This window comes from Gavia stellata, chromosome Z (assembly GCF_030936135.1).
Source record: "Gavia stellata isolate bGavSte3 chromosome Z, bGavSte3.hap2, whole genome shotgun sequence".
NCBI classification, from domain to species: Eukaryota; Metazoa; Chordata; class Aves; order Gaviiformes; family Gaviidae; genus Gavia; species Gavia stellata.
The window spans coordinates 486737-509537 of NC_082637.1; the positions used below are offsets into that span (position 1 = coordinate 486737).

General features: G+C 39.8%; 1 protein-coding gene across 1 annotated transcript in view; it reads left to right on the forward strand.

The window, feature by feature from the left end:
- Positions 1-5988: 5988 nt before the first annotated feature.
- ALPK2 (alpha kinase 2) overlaps positions 5989-22801 on the forward strand; it is a 45570-nt gene continuing 28757 nt past the window's right edge. The window contains exons 1-3 of the mRNA XM_059833380.1: positions 5989-6090; positions 6178-7647; positions 18404-21287. Coding sequence (XP_059689363.1) covers positions 5989-6090; positions 6178-7647; positions 18404-21287 — 4456 coding nt within the window. The remainder of the gene's footprint in view (positions 6091-6177; positions 7648-18403; positions 21288-22801) is intronic.

Below are 22801 nucleotides of genomic sequence, written 5' to 3' on the forward strand. Positions count from 1 at the left end.
CACATTTGTAGGTCTGTGTGTAGAAGTTCAATGAAAGTTAATCCCTGACCAGTTAAGCAAAAGGGATCTGCCAGATTTTGTGTGGCCCTGCAAGTGTGGACAATGGCAGATAAGTTACTGAAGACATGGTCTGTGTGATCTACACAGGCTATTACAAACACACATTGTTTATGTAGCTATCCATTTTTTTGGGGTTTTCAGGTATCCCAGACCCAGTGTCAACTTGGTATAAAGAGACCAAAATATTAGTTGATGGAAGGATATTTCTTAAAATGAAACATAGGAGGATTATCAGTTTCATTCCTTCCTCCTGTGTGTTTAGCTAAGATAACCCTTTGTGTGGGCTAATGCATGTTCTTCTTTCCCACTCTTTTGCGCTGCTGTGGGTGTAAAGCGGGGCATTTGCAGAACACATACAGCCATACAGGGGTATTTATGCACCGATGTGGAGCTTTTAATGTACCTAGACAATGCTTTGGTTGTCAAAGCATGTTTACATATATTAATTGTACTGCGGTGCTATACAAGGTTTAGGCATAGATCTGGGGCCTATTGTGCCAGGCAGCATGTGAATACATGAATACACAGAATGGTCCCTGACTCAAAAAGCTGGTGCCGTAATGATAAGGAGAGAAACAATACATGGGTATAGACTGACAGGTCCTGTGAAAGAGGGGGAGGAGCAAGTGCATCTGAAAGATAGGAATAAATCCTATCGAATAAGGGTGTGGGCTGAGCAGGACTGTACAGAGAACAGAGATTACATGATGAATAGATAGTAAATAAGAGAAAAAAACTTCAGAGAGGTAGTGAAAGGAATTTTTTCCGCTGACTCTAGAGGAAATGAACGCCACAGAAAGACACAAATTCTCTCCTGGACTTGTAAAATGCATAAGCTTTCTGTAGAAATAACTTCTGTGAATGTAAAATTGCTTACAAAGGAAGATTTCAGTTTTGTTTATAACTAAACAAAGTAGAAAAAAAATGTGATGCAAGAGAGGAATGTTAATGGCCACTTTTTAAGTTTAATCAGATTTGTATACTTTTGTCAGTTAAAACATTTTTTGCTGACATTAGGATGAAGCCCACAGTTCCTTCTGAAATTGTTAGAAGTGGCTTGGGGTCCAAAACCACCTGCAAAATGGCTATTACTAAAATTTAAACTCATTTAAACATTGTTCCTTCCATGTTAAAGTGTAATTTTTCAAAAATGTTTTGGTCTTAGTTGGAATAAATGATCAAATGTAGGACATTTTTTATTTTTACAATATGTTTCAAATTGGGAAGAATACTGGCATTTTAATGAAAATAAGTTTGAAAAATCAAAATTTTTATTTAGAATTGGAATGTCAGACAGTTTTTCACTATGAATAAGTTTTTCAAAAGCAGTGTGGAATTATGACAAAGTATGAATTTTAAATAAAAAAAGCATTTTTTTTCCTGAAAATCTACTTGAATCTGTTTTATTATATATTTTCCTTAGAGAAATGTTGAGTGATTGTTTTAGCCATTTTGGTGCTTTTTCTAGCCATTCTTTTGCATAATATTATTTGAAACGGTTTGTTTTTCACAAACACTTTGATTATTTCCTGCCATAAAAGGATTTTGGTGAAGCATCTACAAATGTCTTTACTGCCTGTTGCTGCCTTGTTAATCTGACCATTCCATGTTTTCATCAGTTCTATATTTCTCCTAAATCGTATCCAACCACAGTTCTCAGGTTACCGTTTTCAGGCTGCTGTCAGCTTTGTTTTCCCTTATCCTTAGATCCTAGGGCATTGAGCTTAGGCAACATCAGACTCTGGTAATATCTGTGCGGTTTTCTTTGTGGGAATGGAGACAGACCTGAGAGATGGGTGGAGGAAGGGGAAGCCAACATGTCCAGGGACAGTGAAGGGAAAATTCAAATTGTAGCTGCTCAGCAGTGGTAATTTGTGACTGAGGAATGATCTGTCATGGAGGGCAAGAAGGCCCAACTGCAGAAGGGGTTAAGCTGGCTGGAAGCGGGAATGCCAGAGGTGGAACTAATCCCACTAAGGGAGTGAAGTTTCCTTTGGTGATGAGATAAGAAACAGCCACAGTATTGTCCTGTAGCCATCCTGCAGTGTGAGCACTCAGGGGCCACCTTTGGGCAGCGGAGCTGGGCTGGGTTATGGACCCATGCCTGGCCCGGCTGAGGCGCCCATGCAACCGCTCACAGATGGGTGCTGGTGCCAGTGTATGGAAGGAATGGACTCCTGACGATCTTTGCAGGCTCCTTGTAGAACCGCTTATGGCGGTAGGACTCTGCCCAATGCATTGTTCATTAAATATTTTCTTACTTTATTTAAGCACAAACGCATGTTTAATTTGCCGCAAGGTGTACCATAAAAATTCCCCAACAGTCGCCACTGTTCTGATCAGTAAGAGATGGAAAATATGTTTACAGATCATTAGATAACCAAAATAGGCACCTTTCTTACCATTACCTACTAAAACATGGTGGTAAGTTCTCCCACATGGCTGTGCTTTGCTGTCCTCCTGTCACTAGTTAGTACCTGCTTCAGCAAGTAGCATCGTTGATTTCCAGACCAAGACTTGAGACAAGCAGCCAGAACACTCTTATACATTTAAATGTTCTCTTGTCTTCTTTTTACCAAATATTCAAAACCCAGTTTATTAGGAATCGAGCTTATTTTCAGGTTGCTAGTCAATAGCTAATGGTCAGTTATCATGATCTCCCATTCATCTTTCTTCAGTGAATTTCATTATGCATCTTCTCTCACTAGTTTTCTTGAGGAGCTGAAAGGGTATTATACTAACAGTTCTCTTTCTAATTTATATCTAAATTCAATAATTGAAATTATGGTTTAATCTAATATCTTGTATTTTCTCCCCAGATTTAAAACAAAAAGTCTCTTTATCTTGGGTGGAAAACCAGCATTTATTGCAGTTTTCCTCATGGAACTTTATTTTGTTTTAATTTCCGTTGTTGAATCTGACAAAATGCACAGCAATCTAATCTAATTTTCATATCGAGAAATCTGACAGCTCTTTTCCCCTCGATGTCAAAATGCAGCTGAACTAAGATAATGATAACCGTATAGTACAATTGCTTTAGTAAGGAGTATTCATGAATCAATCTGCATTAAAAAAATGTTGCCAAGGCTCTTTTCAGCTGGGAAAATTACCATGCTTTTAAAATAACGTATATCCTCCAAAAAAGAGGAAAGTGGCATCTGGTCTTCTGAAAGCAAAGATGAAAGCAGATTTGAAAGAATGCAACAGGGAACATTAGGTAAATACATATTGAAGAGGAGATGGGTGAATGCTGGGGGGTAATTCCGTGGCACTGCAATAAAATGGATAAGGAAAAGATTAATCTCTACTGCTCCTTTTTTTTTTTTTCTGTTAAATATTTATAGTTTTTAGAGTTGAAATGGAAATCAAAACGTGATCAGAGATCTGAAAGGCTGAAGATAATGGGCTCTGACTTCTCTCCAGGTTCTTGTTGGACGCATGGTATAGATTGTAGTTCAAAGGTCTGCATGAAGCAAGTGTGGAGTATTGGCTCAGGGCCAGTCGACAGGTGTCCGCATTATTTAAAACCACTACAGTATGCACTAATATCTTCTCAATATCCTCTTCTTGTCATCTTCAGCAGGGAAGCCCGTATTACGAGGGATTTTGAACTAGACTGCTTCTCAGGCTCAAAGGTGGTAGTCTGAGGAAGCCTGCACACCAGCTTCCTGCCTGGCACCTCCTGTGTGGATAACCTGAAACCTGTATGTCAGCAACACTGTATACAGCAGTGCATGTTTCCCCCTCTTAGTTTCATGCTGCAAAGCATCACTAGCCAAGCCACTGTGACCAGGCTGGCTTGCACTACTTTAAGGCTGTTTTGTCATCTTCTCTGTCTTCTGGCAACTTCCCAGCTACACCTCTGAGCTGACAATATACCTTTATGGCACATCAGGCTTGTTCTTCAAACCATCCTTTCCTGTTGGCCTCCACTTCTTTGTATTCTGGACCTTTGACAATTTATTCCAACACTAAATTGACAAAACATGTTGCCTCTGCTGCCTTTTCACTACCTGTTCCACTCCCCCTTCTTGTATCACAAATACTGAGCTCTCTCCTCTCCCTGATCCCTTCATGCACTCCAGAGGCCCTGTGCTGACGCAGGTTGCCTGTTAGGAGGTGCTGAAGCTAGCAGCCTTACCGCAAGGCTGCTGTAGCTCCCTGCCCACAAGTCCAACCAGTGAGGCTGAGCACGTGTACTTAGTAGGCACATACACACTTGTATACAACACACGTATGTTATATGCTGAGAGAGGGTACTGGTCTGGTTCCCCCATCAGCTGTTGTTCCTCTTTGTCTGCATGGAGTCCAACTGTCACACAACCTAATGTTGTCCCTTCTAGTATCCTTCTGTTAACCACCTTCTTTTCCTGCTTTTCTCTTCCCAGGTAACTCTGTGTAAAAGGTGTCTGTGGCAGGGTTTGCCTGAAGGAAATGGAAATATAGCTAGCTGCTTTGTGCTCTTTACATGAGAGGCAGATTCCAAGCAAGCCATGCAAGCCCCTTGCTATTTAGCCATTAAGCTCTAATCTAGCTCCCACATACTTTCTCACTAACTGACTTTGATCAGTGTCTGCAACGGACTGTGACACGAAGCTGGGTGTTGACAGGTCCAATGGCTGCTCTGCTTGTGGCCCTGCAGAGAGCAGATAGAACGCTATAAAGTGCTTGAAAGGGCGTCGGGAAAGGTTGCTGGGCTAGGGTGCTAGTGGCTGGTCATCTTGTAGCCAGGAGAGAGACATTAGCTAAAAAGGTCACAATGGGAGAAGCAGAGAGAAGGAAAAGGAGAATAAATAGAGGTGTCTTTAAATTGCTTCATCAGATTAGCAGGATGGCAGGAAAGTTTTTCCTGCTGTTCTTCATGTCATACCAGTTCTATGAATAAAAATAGGTCACTATTTTTCAGAGCTTTTAGTCTGGCATCCTTTTTGAGATCAAATTTATTTGAAACTCACTTCTATTACACTACTTTCCCCGATGAGTGGGTCCCTGGATTGTGGAAGAGTCCTGCTGTGTTTAGCGTGGGTACTCTGTGGTGAAGAGTGACCCAAAGTGCCTCTAGTAGTATACAAAAACATCTCAAGTATCTAAAATCCTAAGATTTGAGAATGCTTAGGAAACGAGGTTTTTTTACAAGAAGAGAGAGATGATTCCATATTTCTTTGGATTCAGCTAATGGAAGCCTTTTGGTGTATTTCACTTTGTTTTTATGTAAATTCTGCATTGCCACACCATTTTGCTACTGCACAACTGTTTGAAAGTGAGACTCAATATGAACAGGAAATTGAAGCTAACCAGCCTCATTTCATTGTTCTCTCACCACAGAAATTACAACTATGAGGCCAAAATACAATAGAATTGCTTTAAGCAGAAATAGCCCTATAAAATCTAAACAGACTGATTGTTCCAGCTATTTCTACAAACAGGTTTTGGAATTTATGTCCCTATGATGCCAATCCAAGGAATAGCCTACTGTTGTGCCAGTGTGACTACCAAAATAGCAGGTACTTGGTACCTGTAGAAATCATGCACAGGTGAAAATTTACATTGACTGCAGCTTACTATTTGCATTTAGAAATGTCTAAATGATATGTGTCTATTTTGTGCTGCTACATCTATGTGCAGGTATGCTTAAGAATTTGTTTTCCTAGCACAAATCACTCCAGACAGTTACAATGTGTTGCCATTAAGTATCATTGCATAGAGAGCTGGGTTATAGTTACTGCTTTAATGTTTGATGTTGTTTTTAAAATAATGATTTCTCTTTTCTGAAAAGATTTGCAACTATGTGTCAATTGGCCACCTTTTAGAAAATACGTATACCCATTTTAGAAGTAATTTTAAAATTCAGGTTTCTTTTATTTGCAGGTGCACAGAGCAAGATCTGCACTTCATTGAACAGTACTTGGAAACAGTTTGACAGCTAGAATGACCCGCTGTTCAACTTTTGTTGAACTGGAATCAGATACAAAACCCAAAACTTCCCCAGAATTCGTTGTTGACCTAAATGACAATGTGAGAGACTTAAGGGTAAAATGAGTGGAACGAGAAATATTTTGCATAACACAAGAGTTACCCCTGTGAGGGTGACCCCATGTTGATTTCACCAGACTCTGACTCTTCAAAAATCAGTGGTTACTGCTTGAGAAGCTCAGAAAAGCAGAAGTATTGTCCCCTTTTGAGAGATCCCACAGGCACTTGCCTAACACAGAAGACAATATGGATGTAAAAAATGTATTTAAAACCCAGGACAATATTTCCTGCCTAAGGGATTTGTCAGAGAATGGTGATGACTTAATTCATTTTAACAGTATGGTCAGCGTCACTGCTGGAAAAGCAGAGAAATACTGCAGCAGACAGGTGCATTCCCGCCCTTCAAATGTAATCACTTATCACACAGACAACTGTTGCCTTAACACGGAAGACTCTGTATCTGTTCAGTCTCTGGCAGATGTCCAGGCATGTAAAAGGACTGGGCTCGATAGACCTCTAAACATGAATATCCTATTCAGTGAGCAGGCAGATACTCCCATAGTAAATCACAACAATTTTGTAAAAGATGATTCTGAACATCCTGCCACTATTACGGAGATTTATGCAGAGAAAATTCCAAGTGTAAGTGATGACTTTTCTGATGATGACCTAGAGTATTTTGAATGTTCAGATGTGCTGACAGTGCGTGAAAATGAAATCTGGAAAAAGAAATTACAATTTTTATTAGAAAGCGATGATGAAGATGATTTAAAACTGAGTAAGGATTGTGATGGGTGTGCTTACTTCCTCAGTGAAATGCCTTGTCTGTTCCAAGTGTCAGATAACACTACGCCTATGGATACCACCATTGGCTTCTGTGGTCATCACTCAAAATTCAAAGGAGTAAATGTAAGGAGAGACCCCTCTATGTACAGCCAGTCAACTCTGCAGACAGAGATGACTCTCACTGTTGGACACCACCGAGATAAAAATACCAGTTTGAAAGACAAAGAAAAGTATAAAGTGCCTGTTGCATCTCCAGCCATTGAAAATGACCATCCCAGAACTGAAGAAAATCAAGGAAGTGGCCACTCAGCTGCAGGTTTCTCAACTGACAAATCAAAGAACAAGGATAATGTACGTGCCAAGGCGGACCCCTCTACTAGTGGCATAGGTGCTTCTTTGACAAATAAGGCTTCAGAGACGATGACAGAAAACAATACGGACAAGGACTTGCTGGGTGAAAGCTCATTGCTGCTAGAGGAGGGGGGAAGAAATTTGCCGGAGGAAAATGCAAGGAATGCTGTCTGTACCTTAACAGAAAGTCTAAGAAGAAACCTTTTAAAGTTGTTAAACCCTAAAGAGCTTTGCAGATATGTAAGTAATATAGGACAATCTTTTCAGAGTGCAGCAGAGGTTAGGGAATCCAGTGCTCTGTTGCCCAGTCAGGAAGGTGTCATTTCAACACAAATCCCTGAGGAGACAGAAAACTTGCAAATGCAGGCTGGTTTGTGTCATACAGAGGAGGCAGATAAAGACTGTCATTGGGAAAGGAGAAGGACTTGGGGCCTGTTTGAGCAAAATCAGATGCCAAATGAAAACATCTCACCCAGGGTAAGTAAAGTGTTTATCATTTAATAGAAAGAGCTGCTCTTCTGATTTGAATGCATTTTATTCCTGTTTGTCACAAAATAATGTAAAATTTAAATTACTTTGAAAGATACTATTCATGTACTTCTGAATGACAGCTACGTCTGGGAAGGAAATCTGGTTTTGAAAAAGGCCCAAATAAACCATAGGCTGTTCTAATTATAGAGTGAGACTGATAATAGTAAGAGGCACTAATGGGACTCTGGACAGCTGGATAGGGAAATCTGATATGTAGGCTATTGCACAGGTCTTATCAAAGTAATGTTTCTTTCAATCCAGAAAGTTTTTCAAATACCTATTGTGAGCAGAGAATGTTTTGATTTACTTTATTTTCAGTTTATACTCAAAGAACAAAATTGCCATCCACTTATGGTGCTGGAAATCTAAAACAAATCAACAGGGTTTTGCTCTGAATTTGTAACAAGGAGGTGAATTTAATCCAGAGAGTTCATATTATGGAGGTGAATGGAGCTTTGCTTTTTAAAAGTAAAACAATGAAAGAGTCAGATATTCCAGTTGAAATGTAAAAACCAGTTCAAAATAAAAAAACGAAAGTGGTACTTTCTGTGTACTTATGTATTTTATGCTGTTGAGAGGAAATCAACTGGGGAAATCAGTATAGTTGTACAGGCTGATAAGATGCTCCACCAGTTTTCATAAGTGGGAGAATTGGATCATACTTTTTATTTCACATAGTAAAGACTCAAGATATATAAATACATATGTATGAGTATTAAATCTTGAATAATCTTATTATCACTAACTTTACTGATTTGAAAGTGTGTAGCTAATTGCACAGAAAAAAACATTTATGACAAATAAGCACAAGCTTTTTCCAGTTCCACATGCTTTTCTTCATCTATATTATTTAAGCAAAAATGTCTCCCAGTTCTAGGTAATAGACTGGCTTTAATCTCACCACTGGGGTGTCTTAAGCAGTCAAAAATCACTGAATTCTTCTACCTGAAAAACATCCATATGTTTCTCTGTTTTTGTAGTACATAAAATTCTAATCACATTTTAGCAGCACATAATGTTCTTATGATGGGAAATACCCCCTCTATTGAAATTAACCTACTGAGAATTTCTTGACAGTATGTATTACCATGGTTTGCAAGAGGCATTGTTTCATTTCTTTCCAAGTGCTGTACAATAATTTAAATCCCAGAACGCTCTTAGCAAAGAGCAGCCATTACGTTACTGTAAGTGCCGTCACCAAATTTCAGATTAGGTAGTTAGACTCTTGCTACCTGCAGTCAGTATGTATTTCTTTTGTTTGTGTGTCCATGACCAAAACTTTAAATCAGATAAAAAATAAGCAGGAAAGAAGTATTGGTGTATGCAAAAGGGCTAGAGATGAGCACAAACCAAACACCTGGTTTTAAACACGCATGAATGAAGATGAAATTTAGGTGTAGGTTTAAAATTATGTGGTCTTGAAAACAGGCCAATGAAAAGCATCCGATCTGAAAACTACTCTTTATAGCACAAGGAAAATGTGGACAGCTTCTCACAGCTCCTGTATAGTAAGCCAGAAACTCCTCAGCAATCTGCTTGTGTAACCTAAGAAAGGCAAGAAAGAATCAACCTCCTATAGCTGCACACAGGTTTATGTAAAAGTGCTCTGTGGTATTAGCTGGAGGCCAGCATTTGAGACTGCTCTGCCAGGAGCAAGGTGAGGGACTTATAGCAAAAAACACAGCTGACTGCTTTTGAAGAGCATTGTATTTTCCCTCTCCATGTGGTGAATCAGGTCTGCTGAGAGGTACATAGCAGCCAGAGAACCACAACACTAATTACCCAAGGATTTACGCTTCCCCTGAGTGCCCAGTTGCCTCTAACTGGAGCAACCTGCGCAGTCCATCTTGTGCAGCAACTGCTGTTCAGGGTGACTTCTCCTTCCATTAGATGGTCAAGGTGGGAGACTCCTGACTCCTCTCATGACCTCATGGTCTAGCCCCAGGTGAAATTCTTTTTTTATCTAATGGTTCAAAGCAGCTTAATTAATAACAGGTCCTAAAAGCCAACTGTGCCAGCTGTATGATATTGCATACTGTACAGAGAGCCAGGAGGCTTCAAGTTTGTAGTGTGTCCTTCAAGAGTCAGTCTCTGTTCAGTGTTCAGCCAGCACCCTCAGTACAAGGTATGGTGTCACTCCTGAATTACAGAGCCTCTGTCTATGGCCTGCCGAATGCTAGTGATGTTGGTGTAGTCCTGCTGGAACTGGCAGGTTCAGAGGGATTCCAGGGCATAAGCAAAGTATTTAACGTTTACACTGATACCCCAGGAAGAATGGCGTGTGGTGTTCATATATTTCTAGAACATTTCTTTTTCTGCTGATTAGATCTACTGTTCATCCTGCCTTTTTTTTTTTTTTGCTCATGTAAGAACAGCCTGTTATCATAAAATTTGAGAGATACTTGGTTTGATCTTCCTGACAAAGATTTACGTCACTTCTAGATAATTTTAAATTTTATTGTACAAAAAGGAGAGAAGCAGAACTGACACAGAACTTCCAAGTATTTGGGTAATCTAGTTGTGCACAAAAAGTATTTTGTCTAGCATGTCATACCTCTGTTTTGTTAGATTCCAGGGTAGCCAGAATTGCCAGGACTGCATAGGCCAATGAAGCTGTTCATCTGTTGGGCTGCTGGCCCTATTCAATATGTAAGATGGTAGCTATCTGCTGTTGTGTGTGATGTCCTAGGAGCTGCCATGTGTAATGGAGAACTGTGATTTAGCGTGTTTCATTGCTGGGGCACTCTGAAGTTTAGAGCTCCTTGCTCTGCAGTTAGTACAGAAATGCAGGTGCTAGTCATGTGCACTGCACTCCAACACTGTCATGAAGGAGAGGGTGCATGCTGGGAGCAACATACAGAAGGGTGCGGGAAGAGGGTGGAAAGTGAAGAGGGAAGGGCAGGAGTTGGGTTACACAACAAAGGAAAAGCAAAAGAAACTGTTTGAAAGGTTGTCAGAACACTTATGATGGATTTACTCTGCCCATGAGGAGTTAGACTGAAACCCAGCAGATGGTTTCACATAGGCCAATAAACAGCTGTTGGATGAGAACTGGTTTAATGGCTGGCTTTGAATACAAAATGGGTGAGGACTTCTGTTCCAAAACAGTAATGAGTAAGAATTGCTGTACATGCCCAATACATCATTTTCAATCAGCTTATAGTTGTTTCATTTTTCATTCAAATGTTTTTAAAGTACATCTCTGTTTTTTGTCTCAGGAAAAAATGAAGACTTTTTGGTTATCTGAGATCAAAACCTAGTCAGTTACAATTTTCTATGAGACATGTATTCTTGCTCCCTCTTGGTGCAACTTGCCACCACTCACAGTTTTTTCACTGGAATTTTGAAAAAATAGTTTGCCTAAACCTGTTTCGTGTGACAGAGGAAGCTGGGATCCAAATCTCCTCCAACTTTGAATCTTAGCAGAAATTAGATCTGTCATTTCTCAAAGTTTTTCACTTCACTGGAAAGTTTTGCACTCGTGTAAAACACTTCAGTAGTCCTTGGGTGCAGAATAACTCTCCGTCAAGTGGTTAGCATGCTTTGTTTCTGAATATTATATTCATACTATGTGCCACAGATCCAACAGGAGAGTTTGAGAGGCTACACCTCATCCTTTCTAGTAGGCTAGAGTGGTTGGTATGTTCATTTGAAAAGGTGGTCTTGTCTCAGACTTTTGCTCTGAGTCTGGCTGAGATGAGAGCTGAACGTTCCCAAGGAACAGTCTGAGTCTGAGCATTGCACTAAGGGGCAGGAGCTCTGCATCAGAGCAAACAGAGGAGTCCTAGTCTGAGTAACTAGAGCTCATGCAGGCTGTGATACCAACCCTGCTCGTTTGCTAGGATCCACCCTAGGGCTGGCAGATAACGTCACATTTTGTCACCTGTGTTATAGTTGGCTCCAGTCTTTCCTGGGAGACACACAAAAAACCCATCCATTGGAAAATCCTCACCACTTCAGAGCATGGACCCATGACAGCTGTACATGGGCAGCCTATTGCTCTATGTTGTTGTCAAAGTCAGAGAACTTGCTTTCTGTCCTTTGAAATACTATAGTTCTTATTTAACATCCTCTTTTTCTGCCTCTTCAGGAGGAATAGCAGGATGCTAGCAGGATGTGCCTGTCAGTAAGCATCTGCAGGATAAAATATAGCTCATGTGTTTTGTTTCACCTGTCTAAAGCAGTTGAAATAACTACAGGTATTGAGTTATTTTAGCTAATCCAAGGCAGGTGTGCCATTTAAAGCAGAGTGTTATTTTAGGAAAGAGGAATATGAGTGGCATTGCACAAAACAGGGAAATAGAAAGAGCCACTAAGCTACTGCTGGAGAACAGTGTAAACCAAAAGCAGTTCCAGACGTGGTGGATTTGAGGGAGCTCTGATCCAGGAGCAGTGATATATTTATTGTCTGTACTCTAGGGATGGTTTCTTACAGTCCATTTGTACAAACAGAGAGATATAAATGTAACATGGAGACTTTATTTACAGTGGAGAATTACCTTGCTAAACTATTTTCTCTTAAAAAACAGTGAGGTAAAATTAACCATCTCATTTCAGAGATTAACTTCTTGCTTTCGTTAACAGAAATGGTTCAGCTGATCAGGTGACAGACTGATGTATAAATTATCCGTAGGGCAAAGACAACCAGAATAGCCTTAACTGATGCCTACTGAGTTTATTTGCATGTGAATATGACAGTTTGTCACTCAGTCCAGAAACAAACTTTGTCACATTGGGTGAAGATGGTCCATTTCTCAGCTATGGCAAAGGGAGCAGAGAACAGCAGCTAACTCAGATTATGCTGGGAAGATTCTTGTGATGCTCTGAGGTACCTTTAGAAAAATTACATGGAAAAGGGTCATTTTAACTCCAACTTTACTCATACCTTTTCTCACACAGCAGTAAGGTGATTTAGCTGCCTTTCTGTTCTTTGCTTTGTCGCAACCTGATGTATTTGGCTTTCTTTAGTGTTTTGACATGTTCTGAAGGTCCCAGCTTTATATATTTATTTAGAAGATAATTATGATGTGCCTGTCAGTTTTGTTATCAAGAAATACTGATAAGTAAAGATAGCACCAATATCACTATTGACTCTAGCTAACAACATAGAGCTTCTGCAGAGCAGAAGTATATATTTTTAATTTTGCCTTAATTCCAAATCAAAGCACTTCAACTGCTGTTTCTGTTTAACCTTCACTCTATCAAAATACTTTGTCTGGAATTATATAATTTATTCTTTTAATAAGTCTCTGAACATTATTCGTTGTGACATGTGAGACATCAAGAGATGAAACTGTAGCTCTGCTCCTGTGTCATACCACAGCCTCCACTGACCTTATTATTACCTGCCATATTTAATTTTTCCCCTCTGTTATCTATATGTTTTGGTCAGCAGTGTAGTTCACTCCTGATATCTTTCCCCTTGGCATGGTATGTATTGTATTCCCAAGTGCCTTACTTTGCTTTTTTCCAAATCTGATTTTTTTTATGTCCTGCTCAGATTCATAATTTTTTGGGTTTGTCTGTATATGAGGTATGTGTGGATCACCTGTTGAGATGCAGTGGCTCCTCTGGCTTCTTTATTTGAATGGAAACTAGGGTGAAAAAGGGACCAGCAAGAACCCAGACCTTGTCTTGAAATGGGACTGGAATGTGGCTGCTGGGTGCACTGGGTCCCAGGAGCTGGGAGCACTCCCAGGCTGCCTGGGTCTGTGTAGTCTCTGAGTTCCTTTATGCGGTTCCAGAAGTTAGCACTTGTAGTTTTAACAAGTGTGCTGACTTTTTCTGCTTCCAGGTCAGTAATGAAATTAAATAACACAGCTTGCTCAGGTGCTATATTCCTATGCCTCATACATTGAAAACTCTCCTTGAGAACCAAGTATTTATTTAATGAAACCCTCTCAGATATGGTACTAATTGTATTTTGTTCAGGTTCTTGAACTGCCCCAGTCTCCTTAGTATCCGATATCGTTTGGCCTCTCTGCAGATGGTTTTACTAGACGGCCTGAACAATGACTGATGGAGGTAATTACCTGAACTTCCCTCTGAACACCAACAATAATCCTTCCCAGTCATGCTTCCTGTGCTGCTTTTCCTGTTTTGTAAATGTGGATCTCAGAGTTATCAATTCATCACATTCCACAGACTGAATTATTTTATCTTAAAAATCATAAAGCAAGCTAAAAATGAAAAACCACCACACTACGGGCTGCACCAGATTGAAGTTTACTTTTATATACCAAGTAACTGCTGTCTTTGACTTTGGGTCAGTTTCAACCCAGGCACAAGTCTGGAACAAGAGTATCTATAGGATTGCATCCTGTTGATGCAGTTACATATGTTGTAGCACAGCCAATCTATAAATTTCTTAGAATGCCCCCCAAGTATTTTCTATTGCTTGTTAATTCAGTGTTATTTAAAGCCAATTACTGAACAGCACACAGCCTGCCAAGCTTAAGAGCCAGTCAGATCCAGAAAGGATCTCTTTTAACTTCAGGGAAGCTGACATTCCCACCAAAATGGGATCCACTGCAACTCATAAAACCAAGAGTGAATATGGGATACTGAGTGCAAATACCAAAACAAGAGGTAGGCTGCAAGGCAACTAGACGATGTGAATGGATCTCTTTTTATTGCCACAAGAGAGTCAATGGCTTTCAGAGCCAGAGCTTTGTTTTCAGAAAATTATATTTTTGATCTAGTCTTGATTTAAACTTATGCATAGCTTGCATAGTATCTCAGCACTCTACAAACACAGTATGGCAGTGAAAGCATTAAAAGAAACAGTAAAAAATGTAATGTGTTGATTACTAAGTTGGATGATATAGTGGATTGAATAGAAGATCTCCAGATCTGAAAATGAACCAGCCCAGCTTGGGCTGAAGGGACAGATGAGTTTTACTGTAACATTTGAGGCCACAGATGGGGTGCTGTTCTTCGGTTCCTGGTGAGTTGAAGAGGTGACTTGAAACATTCAAGAGGTGTTTCAAGAGGAGAAGCTGACTTTAGCTGTAGAACGTTTTGCAGGTCTGTAGGTCATCAGTTTGGTCATCAGTATCTTCTAGATCTCCGGAGAGATTGTCAGATGAAAATGTGCCTGATACCAGATTGCCATAAAGAAGTAGAATCCTTTTAAATTGCTTTTTCTTTTCTCCATATTCTCCCCTATTTCCTTCCATAACTCAGAGGTGACAAAAGTGCTCACTTACTCCCTATGGTCCTCCTTTGCTTTTCATTACTTGTTCCCGTCAGGCTTTGAAACACAATGGGTCTTGTTAGCAGAGCAAAAAAACCAAGGAAGGATCCTCCTTACATTGTGATTGTACAATAGATTAAAAAGAAAGCTCTGATTTTGAAGTGGCTGTTTCTATATTCCTTTTACATAGGTATTACGTAACTGACTTACCTGTTTATCCCTCCTTTATTCACAGTAACTATGGCTTTATAGTGAAGGTACATGGACTGTGTATTTCATGTATGAGGTTAAACACAGAACTGTGATTTCATCTTTCTGTCGTCATGCACCAGGCTGTTTACACACGCACAAATTAAAATTGCTTGTTCTACTGCATTCACATAATTAAATTCTCTAGTTTGTTACCATTCTTTTGGAGTGAATTGAAGCAATTGTTAAAATGTATGGCATTAAACCCTAGAAATCTTCTGTGAGACCAGGGAACAAAAAAACAAATCGGCTGTGTTAGCTGAAATAAACCTACTCTAAGAAAATACCGAAGTTAAAGCCAGCAAGGTTTCCTAAAACATGTTTAAAGGATTTGGATATAAGTACTTTCAACCAAAAATAACATGGAGCTGATTACCACATACCCTAGGAGCACATTTCCCTGTTAAATATCAATTAAAAAATTAATAAATGTGGCACTAAAAAATTAATAAATGTGGCACTATGAAGCTTCAGATTGCATTCTGCTTTCAGACCTACTTTTGTCAAATGCAAGGCAAGGCACTGCATTACAAGCCCTCTTTTGTCATTGTATTTATTTTCCAGCCATCAAAATGTGTATCTAGACTCTACAGTGCTGCATGTCTATAAATGCTTGAGACAAACAGATGCCAACATAGACAGACACACAGGATGGATGGATAGATAGATAGATAGATAGATAGATAGATAAAAGGGTTCTTCAAATAATCAGCCCACTTTCCAGTGGGCGTGAGAGAGCTGTCTATTTTCAGTTTCACACCAACAGCAGATAGGGACTGACTGATCATATGTCTAACATACTTAGCAAGAATTCCACAGGTTTTAGTAAAAGCTGTGATTGAGGCTGCTGTGGCTGTAAGGAATAGAAAAATAAACTCTGCTTTCCAGAGGTTTGAGGTGGAAGTGGCAGAAGGAGCACCAGGCTCAGAACTGGAACTGACTGTAAAGACACATCCAGGTCCACATCCCCCTTGACTTGAGAGAAGGTGTGTGTCTAAACTCTTAAGACCTAGAGACTGGCCTCTTCTTCTCCAGAGAAGACTTGAGCAGGAGACCAAGGCCTTGGGAATCAGAGGGGACTGCGGTTGTGGAGCTGAGGTTCCTAGGCTCAGGGTTTCTGGGTAAGTATGCATTGGCCAAGGAGTTTTGAAGACTGTGGCAACTGCGTGGTGCTTCGGGTGGGAATAGCAGTTAAAGTCATTGACAAAAATTTTCTATATCTCTTCCTTCCCCGTTGTCCACAGCATGTAGTCAGCTCCACATCCTACTCAAGCTGAATGGAGAAACAGAAAGGATGAAAGGAATTGCAGCTGAAGTGGGTGGCTTTTGCAGCAAAGGAAAGCAATATTTACTACAGCCGGTAATCCTTTTACCATGAACTTATGGAAACTAAGAACCTAGTGTCTGAGCAGCCCCTGCCTCTACCTGAACACACAGCAACTCATGGGAAATCCTTCATTACATATCCTTCACTAAGTAACAGCACTTGCTTCTTTTCAGAGTCACATCTCTGAATTACGTGTCTGCCAGCATTCATTACACATTTACAGCTCTGCGGTAACCCAGAGGACTCACCTGTTATGTGTCACAGTTGTTCATTTCAGCCATCCAGCACATCATTACAAGTTAACAAATAACTATGGATGGAACTGGGACTCATGAGGAAAAAAAAAACAACCTAAAACAGTTATGAAGTTGAGTTTGTGGCTGGATAAAAGCTAAAAAATTAAAAATGTCTAGAAATATTGGTGTTTTTTAAACTCAGCCTGATGTTTTTTAGCATTTCTTAATTTCTGCTGGGAGTAGGTACAAATTCAGACAACCACTGGGAAGATACATGGTCAAATGTACAAACTAATCCATGAGGTCCATGTTGTTATATCCTGTTAATGGCTATTTGAAAGTAAATATTTTTTTTCAAAGGTTGACTGCTAAATTGCTCTCTACTTTTACAGATTGTTCTGGCAAATGAATGGTAACCAAAAGCATAAAGCATAATTCATTTAGGAAACAATGTATTTTTGTCTAGTAAAAAATTGTAAGCTTCTCCATCTAAGATTTGCTATGGGTGAAACATGCTCACCACCTCCATGAAATTGATTGGCTGCTGAAGAGGACTAGAGAAAATCCTGGAGAACAAAAGCTTGGCAGGGACTCTGGAACAAGAATTTAAGAGTGAAAGCTTAGTTATGAGGGGAATGGTAAACAGTTTTAACAGATTTTGTATGCCAGGCAGATGGCAGGACTTTCTTCATCCCATGCAAGCCCAAACATCAGCCAGCTGTTCTTTTTAATAAGGTCTGCACTCCTTGCATGAATTAAGGTCAGTTTGGCTTAGTTTAATTGAGGAATGGATTGTTCCTACATAAAGTGACAATTTGGAATGTTTTGATACAGAAGAAGAAAGGAGATGCAGGAGGAATATGGATTTTTATTTCCTGCCCCAATTTTCCCAGCAGTACCCCTAAGGTTGCAGTGCATGCCTCAGTGCTAGAGGAGGGCTGAATATGCCTTATACTGAGCAACTCATTACTACTTGGACAGAGGCAAGATCTGGAATGATCTCTGGCACTCCCTTTTGAAGCGGGACTTGTCACCTCAAGGGGTCAGGGACGACCAAAGACAAATTTTGAAGATGGCTTAAAACTGACCCAGAGATGTTAATTTCTTGGTAGGAGTCTTGTTCTATAGTACATAGCACGGCAAACTTGTGGGGTGCATTCTCTGAAACTTTTCAAGACTGATAGATATTAGGAAAGCATCTTTGTGAAACTTAAGATAACAATGCCCATGATGGAAGCAAAGGGAAAGGCAAGCTCCCAAAAAACTAGTCTGGGTAGTTCCAGAAACTCATCAGTTTGGATTATGTAATAATTACGTAAGCATGGTGGGACACTCCAACTGTTAGGAAAAGGCATGGACATGACTGTTTTGTTTTGTTTTATTTTATCTGTTTTTAACTAGCTGGACTGTATCAGTCATTGATTTTCATCTTGATGAAATTTTATATTTCTCAGCATTTGGATCCAGATCTGAAACTTACCAGGGTTCAAGGCTGTTAAGACCCAGGCGTTTGATTTCAGTCCATTACGTTGATAGCTACAAGTCAGAAAATTGTCTGTTGACAAATACTTAAAAAAAAAAAGAAAAAAAAGAAAAAAAAAATTAGGTACATTTCAAGCCAGGACTCTAGTTCAGGCCTGCCATCAAGCAGCCATTCTAATTTTTAATTACATTTCTCTTTTTTCCTTCTTTCAGAATCAAGATGGTGATCTTAAAATCTTTACCCGGAATTGTGGGAGACTATGTATGGAGCCCGAAATAGAAAAGGAAGGCATCTTTATGACTTGTGAGAGTGCGGGAACCATCAATCCAGCTTCAGAAATGCTATGTACTGAAAAGACAGTACAAGCAAAAAATGCAAATTTACAGACCTATTCTCAACACCATGGTCCTTGTGATAAGAGAGAACATTGTCACCAACAAGTCTTCTATGAACAAGGAATTAGTATTATTAGTAATGGCAACAAATCAAAGAGTGACGTTTCACCTTTTGCTTTATGGGGTATGGACTCTGTTCCTGATAAAAAAGAATGTTTATGTGCTGTTCTGTCTTCTGCAAAGCTATGTGATGAGCCAAGGGAGGGAGAGCAAAGCTATAGTTTTCACTCACACGATAGCAATGGCACAGATATTCTTTGCAGTCTATCATGTGATGAATCTCTGTTTGAAGCTAATCCCAAGTCAGTCCTGGAATCTGGAGAACCTGGGTGCAAAGGAGATGCTGATATATCTGCAGTGCATGACAAGCTATGGAAAATTCTTCATGAAGATGACTCAGATGATCAAATCCCATTTGAAAACCAGGGGATCACAAGTTTAGAAATTAGGCCGACAGGTATCAAAGTCACAGAACTGAACTTTGTACAGGAGACCTGTTCTGATCATCCTTTGCCAATAAATTTGATAGAAGAGCAGGAGCCTATTACACAGCCAGCTAGTACACAAAGAACGGAGAAAGAAGACTGCAATGTTTCTAACATCCTACTTAAAACAGATGAAGCATGTAACAGTGCATCCATAGGAAAAATTTGTCTTGCACAAGTGGTAGAAACAGATGGTATATGTCTAGATTCTAGCACTGGGAATAAAACGGAAACACCATCCATTTGTGTTTCAGCAAATAGTGTCATCTTAAATACAGGGGAGTGCTTGGAGCAGAAGCCAAATCAAACGTTAACTGACAGTAATGGATCCATTCAAATGACTGTTGCTTGGGAAGGAAAGCTTACCATTAATAATGCTTCCCAAACATGCGACGCAGATTACCCTCAAAGACTGAAAAATGCTGAGAGTAGTAGTTTAGCATATGACAAAGAAAACCCAGCTTACATGTCAGATAAGTCGCATGGGATAATTGGACAATTACTTCATGCTGAGCACAACATATCCTTGATAAATGAGTCCGTAACTGGTAAAGGGTGTCATTTTAGAGACTGTTATCCAGCAAGAAAAGAATTGGCTTATTTCCCTGAAGAGAAAGACATTTTCCCTGGTGAAAATACCAGTCAGTTTACACATGAAGAACACCCTGCTGTTAACACCATGCACAAAAGTTACGAAGAGAATTTACAAGAAAAAGGAAATCTCTCAGACTTGAATGCACAAAATGACACTAATTCTGACAGTTATCTTTCAAAAAATAATGACTGTCAAGATTTTCAAGTTTTTTCTGATGCACAGAAATACGGTTACCTAATGCAATTGCCTAATTTAATTAAGGCACCTGAAACCATAACACGTAAGAATCTGCCCCAAAATATAGACCAACTGATAGAAATAGAAAAACAAGAAGTGGCATTCACTCTCTCTTCTGAGGATGCATTTTTAAGAGATTTTTATGTAGAAGTGCCCAGGTGTGAACAATGTAAACCAGGAGAAGAACAGAGAGACATTTGTATAGGTGATGAACAAAGTGCTGAAACTTCCTGTGACTCAGGAGTTAGTTATGTTTCAGAGAGTCAGACTGCAGTTTCCCCTCATAATACATCAGAACAACATGTATTTTTTGTTGACAGCACCTTCAAGTCTGATGAAGAGTTAAAAACAGATCCTTCAAAAAATCACACATACGCATCTGGAAGTGTAACATCAGTTAGTACCCCAGTGCCTAGAAAGGCTGAAAATAAGTACCACAGCATAGCATACAAGGATTATAGAGGTATCGGTAATCAGTTAGATATCCAACAACTGACTGTGAAAGAAACATCGCCATTCCTCACACCTGTAAGCCAGTCAGAGGGCCTTCTCACGAGTATATCGGCAATGGGGTGTCCTGGCACAGGAAGTCAAGTAAAAACTGAATCCACACGAACTGCAGCCAAAGTAGATGAAAATCGGAGTACACTGGAAGCTTTCTGCAAGGCATTGCATGATCAGTTCCATAGGGTACCTGAAGAAAACAAGGAGGAAGCAGTCTTGTGTGAAAATAAGCAAGAGATTCAAAGAGCTATTGAACATAACCCAGATGAAGCTGAAATGAAGTCTCCTTTGCACACTTTAATTGGCTCCAAAGCTCAGAGACAGATTATGAATATCAGCACTAAGCAGTCCTGTCCTGACTTGATCTCTTCCAGCAGCAAGCTAACTGAGGTTGATAATTCTGTTAAGTCTACTGAGTATGATAAAGGTGAAGAAGTCATGACATCAGAGAGTGTAGTAAGTGTTTTAGTTAATTTGCCACCGGTTGATTCAGGGAACAACCAGTATTTTCAAGATCAACCACCCTACAGCAGAACTCAGCCATTCTCCTTAGCATTGACCACATATGATCCATTCCCCGTCAATGCAGAAAGGCTAAGAAATCAAGAAGGGTCAAAATCCTACCAGACATCACCAACTGTTGCTGAGCCTGATCCCACCAAATGTAAACAAGACACAGCAAAGGGTGGGCATTTAGCTACTGGAGCTAAGAAGAAATTACCACCAGCAACACTGTCAAAAAAACCCCGACTGGAAGAGAGGGGAAATGTCAGCAAGGATCCTAGCTGTGTTAAGAAGTCTGTGAAAAGTGAGGCAGGCATGATTAATAAAGAAGATAGAAAAGAGCAAAGGAAAGTAATTTTGAAAAAGGATAGCAAAGGTAAGAGAAAACTTGATTTTCATTCGTATCCTTTCCCATTGTTCTGGCTGCAGTATGAAATTCAAATTCATTAAACACACTGCAAGCCTCCTTTAGTCTAAACTGTATCAGCTAAAGGTGTCTTGCCCTCACTGATGGTAATTTCCAGTTCTGTGAACTTAGTAACTAGTGCTGTACTCATGCCACAGAGCTGAACCATCCCTAACATCCTTTTCCTTGCTGGCAAATATATTAGATTTATGAACTTTAACCTGTTTGAAATAGTTACTTCTTCATTTGTCTCTTCGAGCAACTTTTCAGGGATGTATAGCATAATGGTACCACATAACCACACACAATATAGCAACTGCAAGTCCAGTACTTGCATGTTGTTATGTTCCCGCAGAGCTGTGTTTCCAGTTATGCTCCTACACTGTGGCTCCCAAATGCAATTACCTTCTCTTGGTTACCAAGTGGTTTTATTGCTAGCAAAGTAGTATTGTTATTAGTAGGGTGCCACCGATAAACATAATGTTTTGCAGTCCTATCTGATGACTGATGGCTGGTTCTGCATTCCTTTTCCCCACTGTTGGTCATAAATGACACTGATGAAATTAGTGATATTAAACTGACATAGAAAATGTGTAATTGAAATGAGATTCAGGTTGCTTGTCAGAATCTCTAGGAGGTTGCTAGCAGGTAAAACAAAATGCAGACAGGAGTAGCAACAGTGTAACAGCTAGACAGATGAGGTATTATTTGTGGTTTCTGTGGATACTTTGCAAGGACCGAGGTCTTATTTTTACCTTTTGACATTACATGTTCACATCATAAAATAATTTAATAGATCAGAGCAAGACTGAACAGTGACTAAAGGTAAGCTACACAACTATGAGGCTCCTCAGAGATTCAAATTACAGTGCAGTCTGGTGAGAGTTCTACCTTTCCAATACACTTAAAAAAACCCCAAACTTTTCTCTGTTTGAATATGTGTCCTTTGCCAGAGAACCAAGTGTGTGGGAGGAGAGACACATTCCTTCAAAGCAGAGCAAGCAAACTGCAATTACTGAGAAATGCCTGATCTTTTTCCATGTACCTGAGGCTATGCTTGAAAAGTGTTTTAAACATTCAGGCTTGCATCAGATAAGACTGAATTTTCTTAACCTGCTTCTGATCTGCTTTAGTCTAGACTGAAATGAATGTGTGTTTGTACTTTAGAGAATTGTGTGGACCTTTGCCCAGCATTATGGGAAGGTTGGTATGGTTAGTCTGGTATATACTCAGTGTTCTCTTGTATTACTTTCAGCTGCAGGAGGGACGACTTTGTGGTTAGGGCAGGGAATCTGGAGCTGTTAGGTCTATTTACAGTTCTGTCACATACTGTCTGCGTCATTTTAGCCCTGATTCAGCAAGATTCTTAGGCCTAAGGACTTAAGTGACTAGAAGTTAAACATAGCAGTGAATTCCAGGTGCCTGACCCTTTGAGTTGGATCCAGCATTCCTTCGGCATTAGATGGGGAAAGTTAGACTGCTGG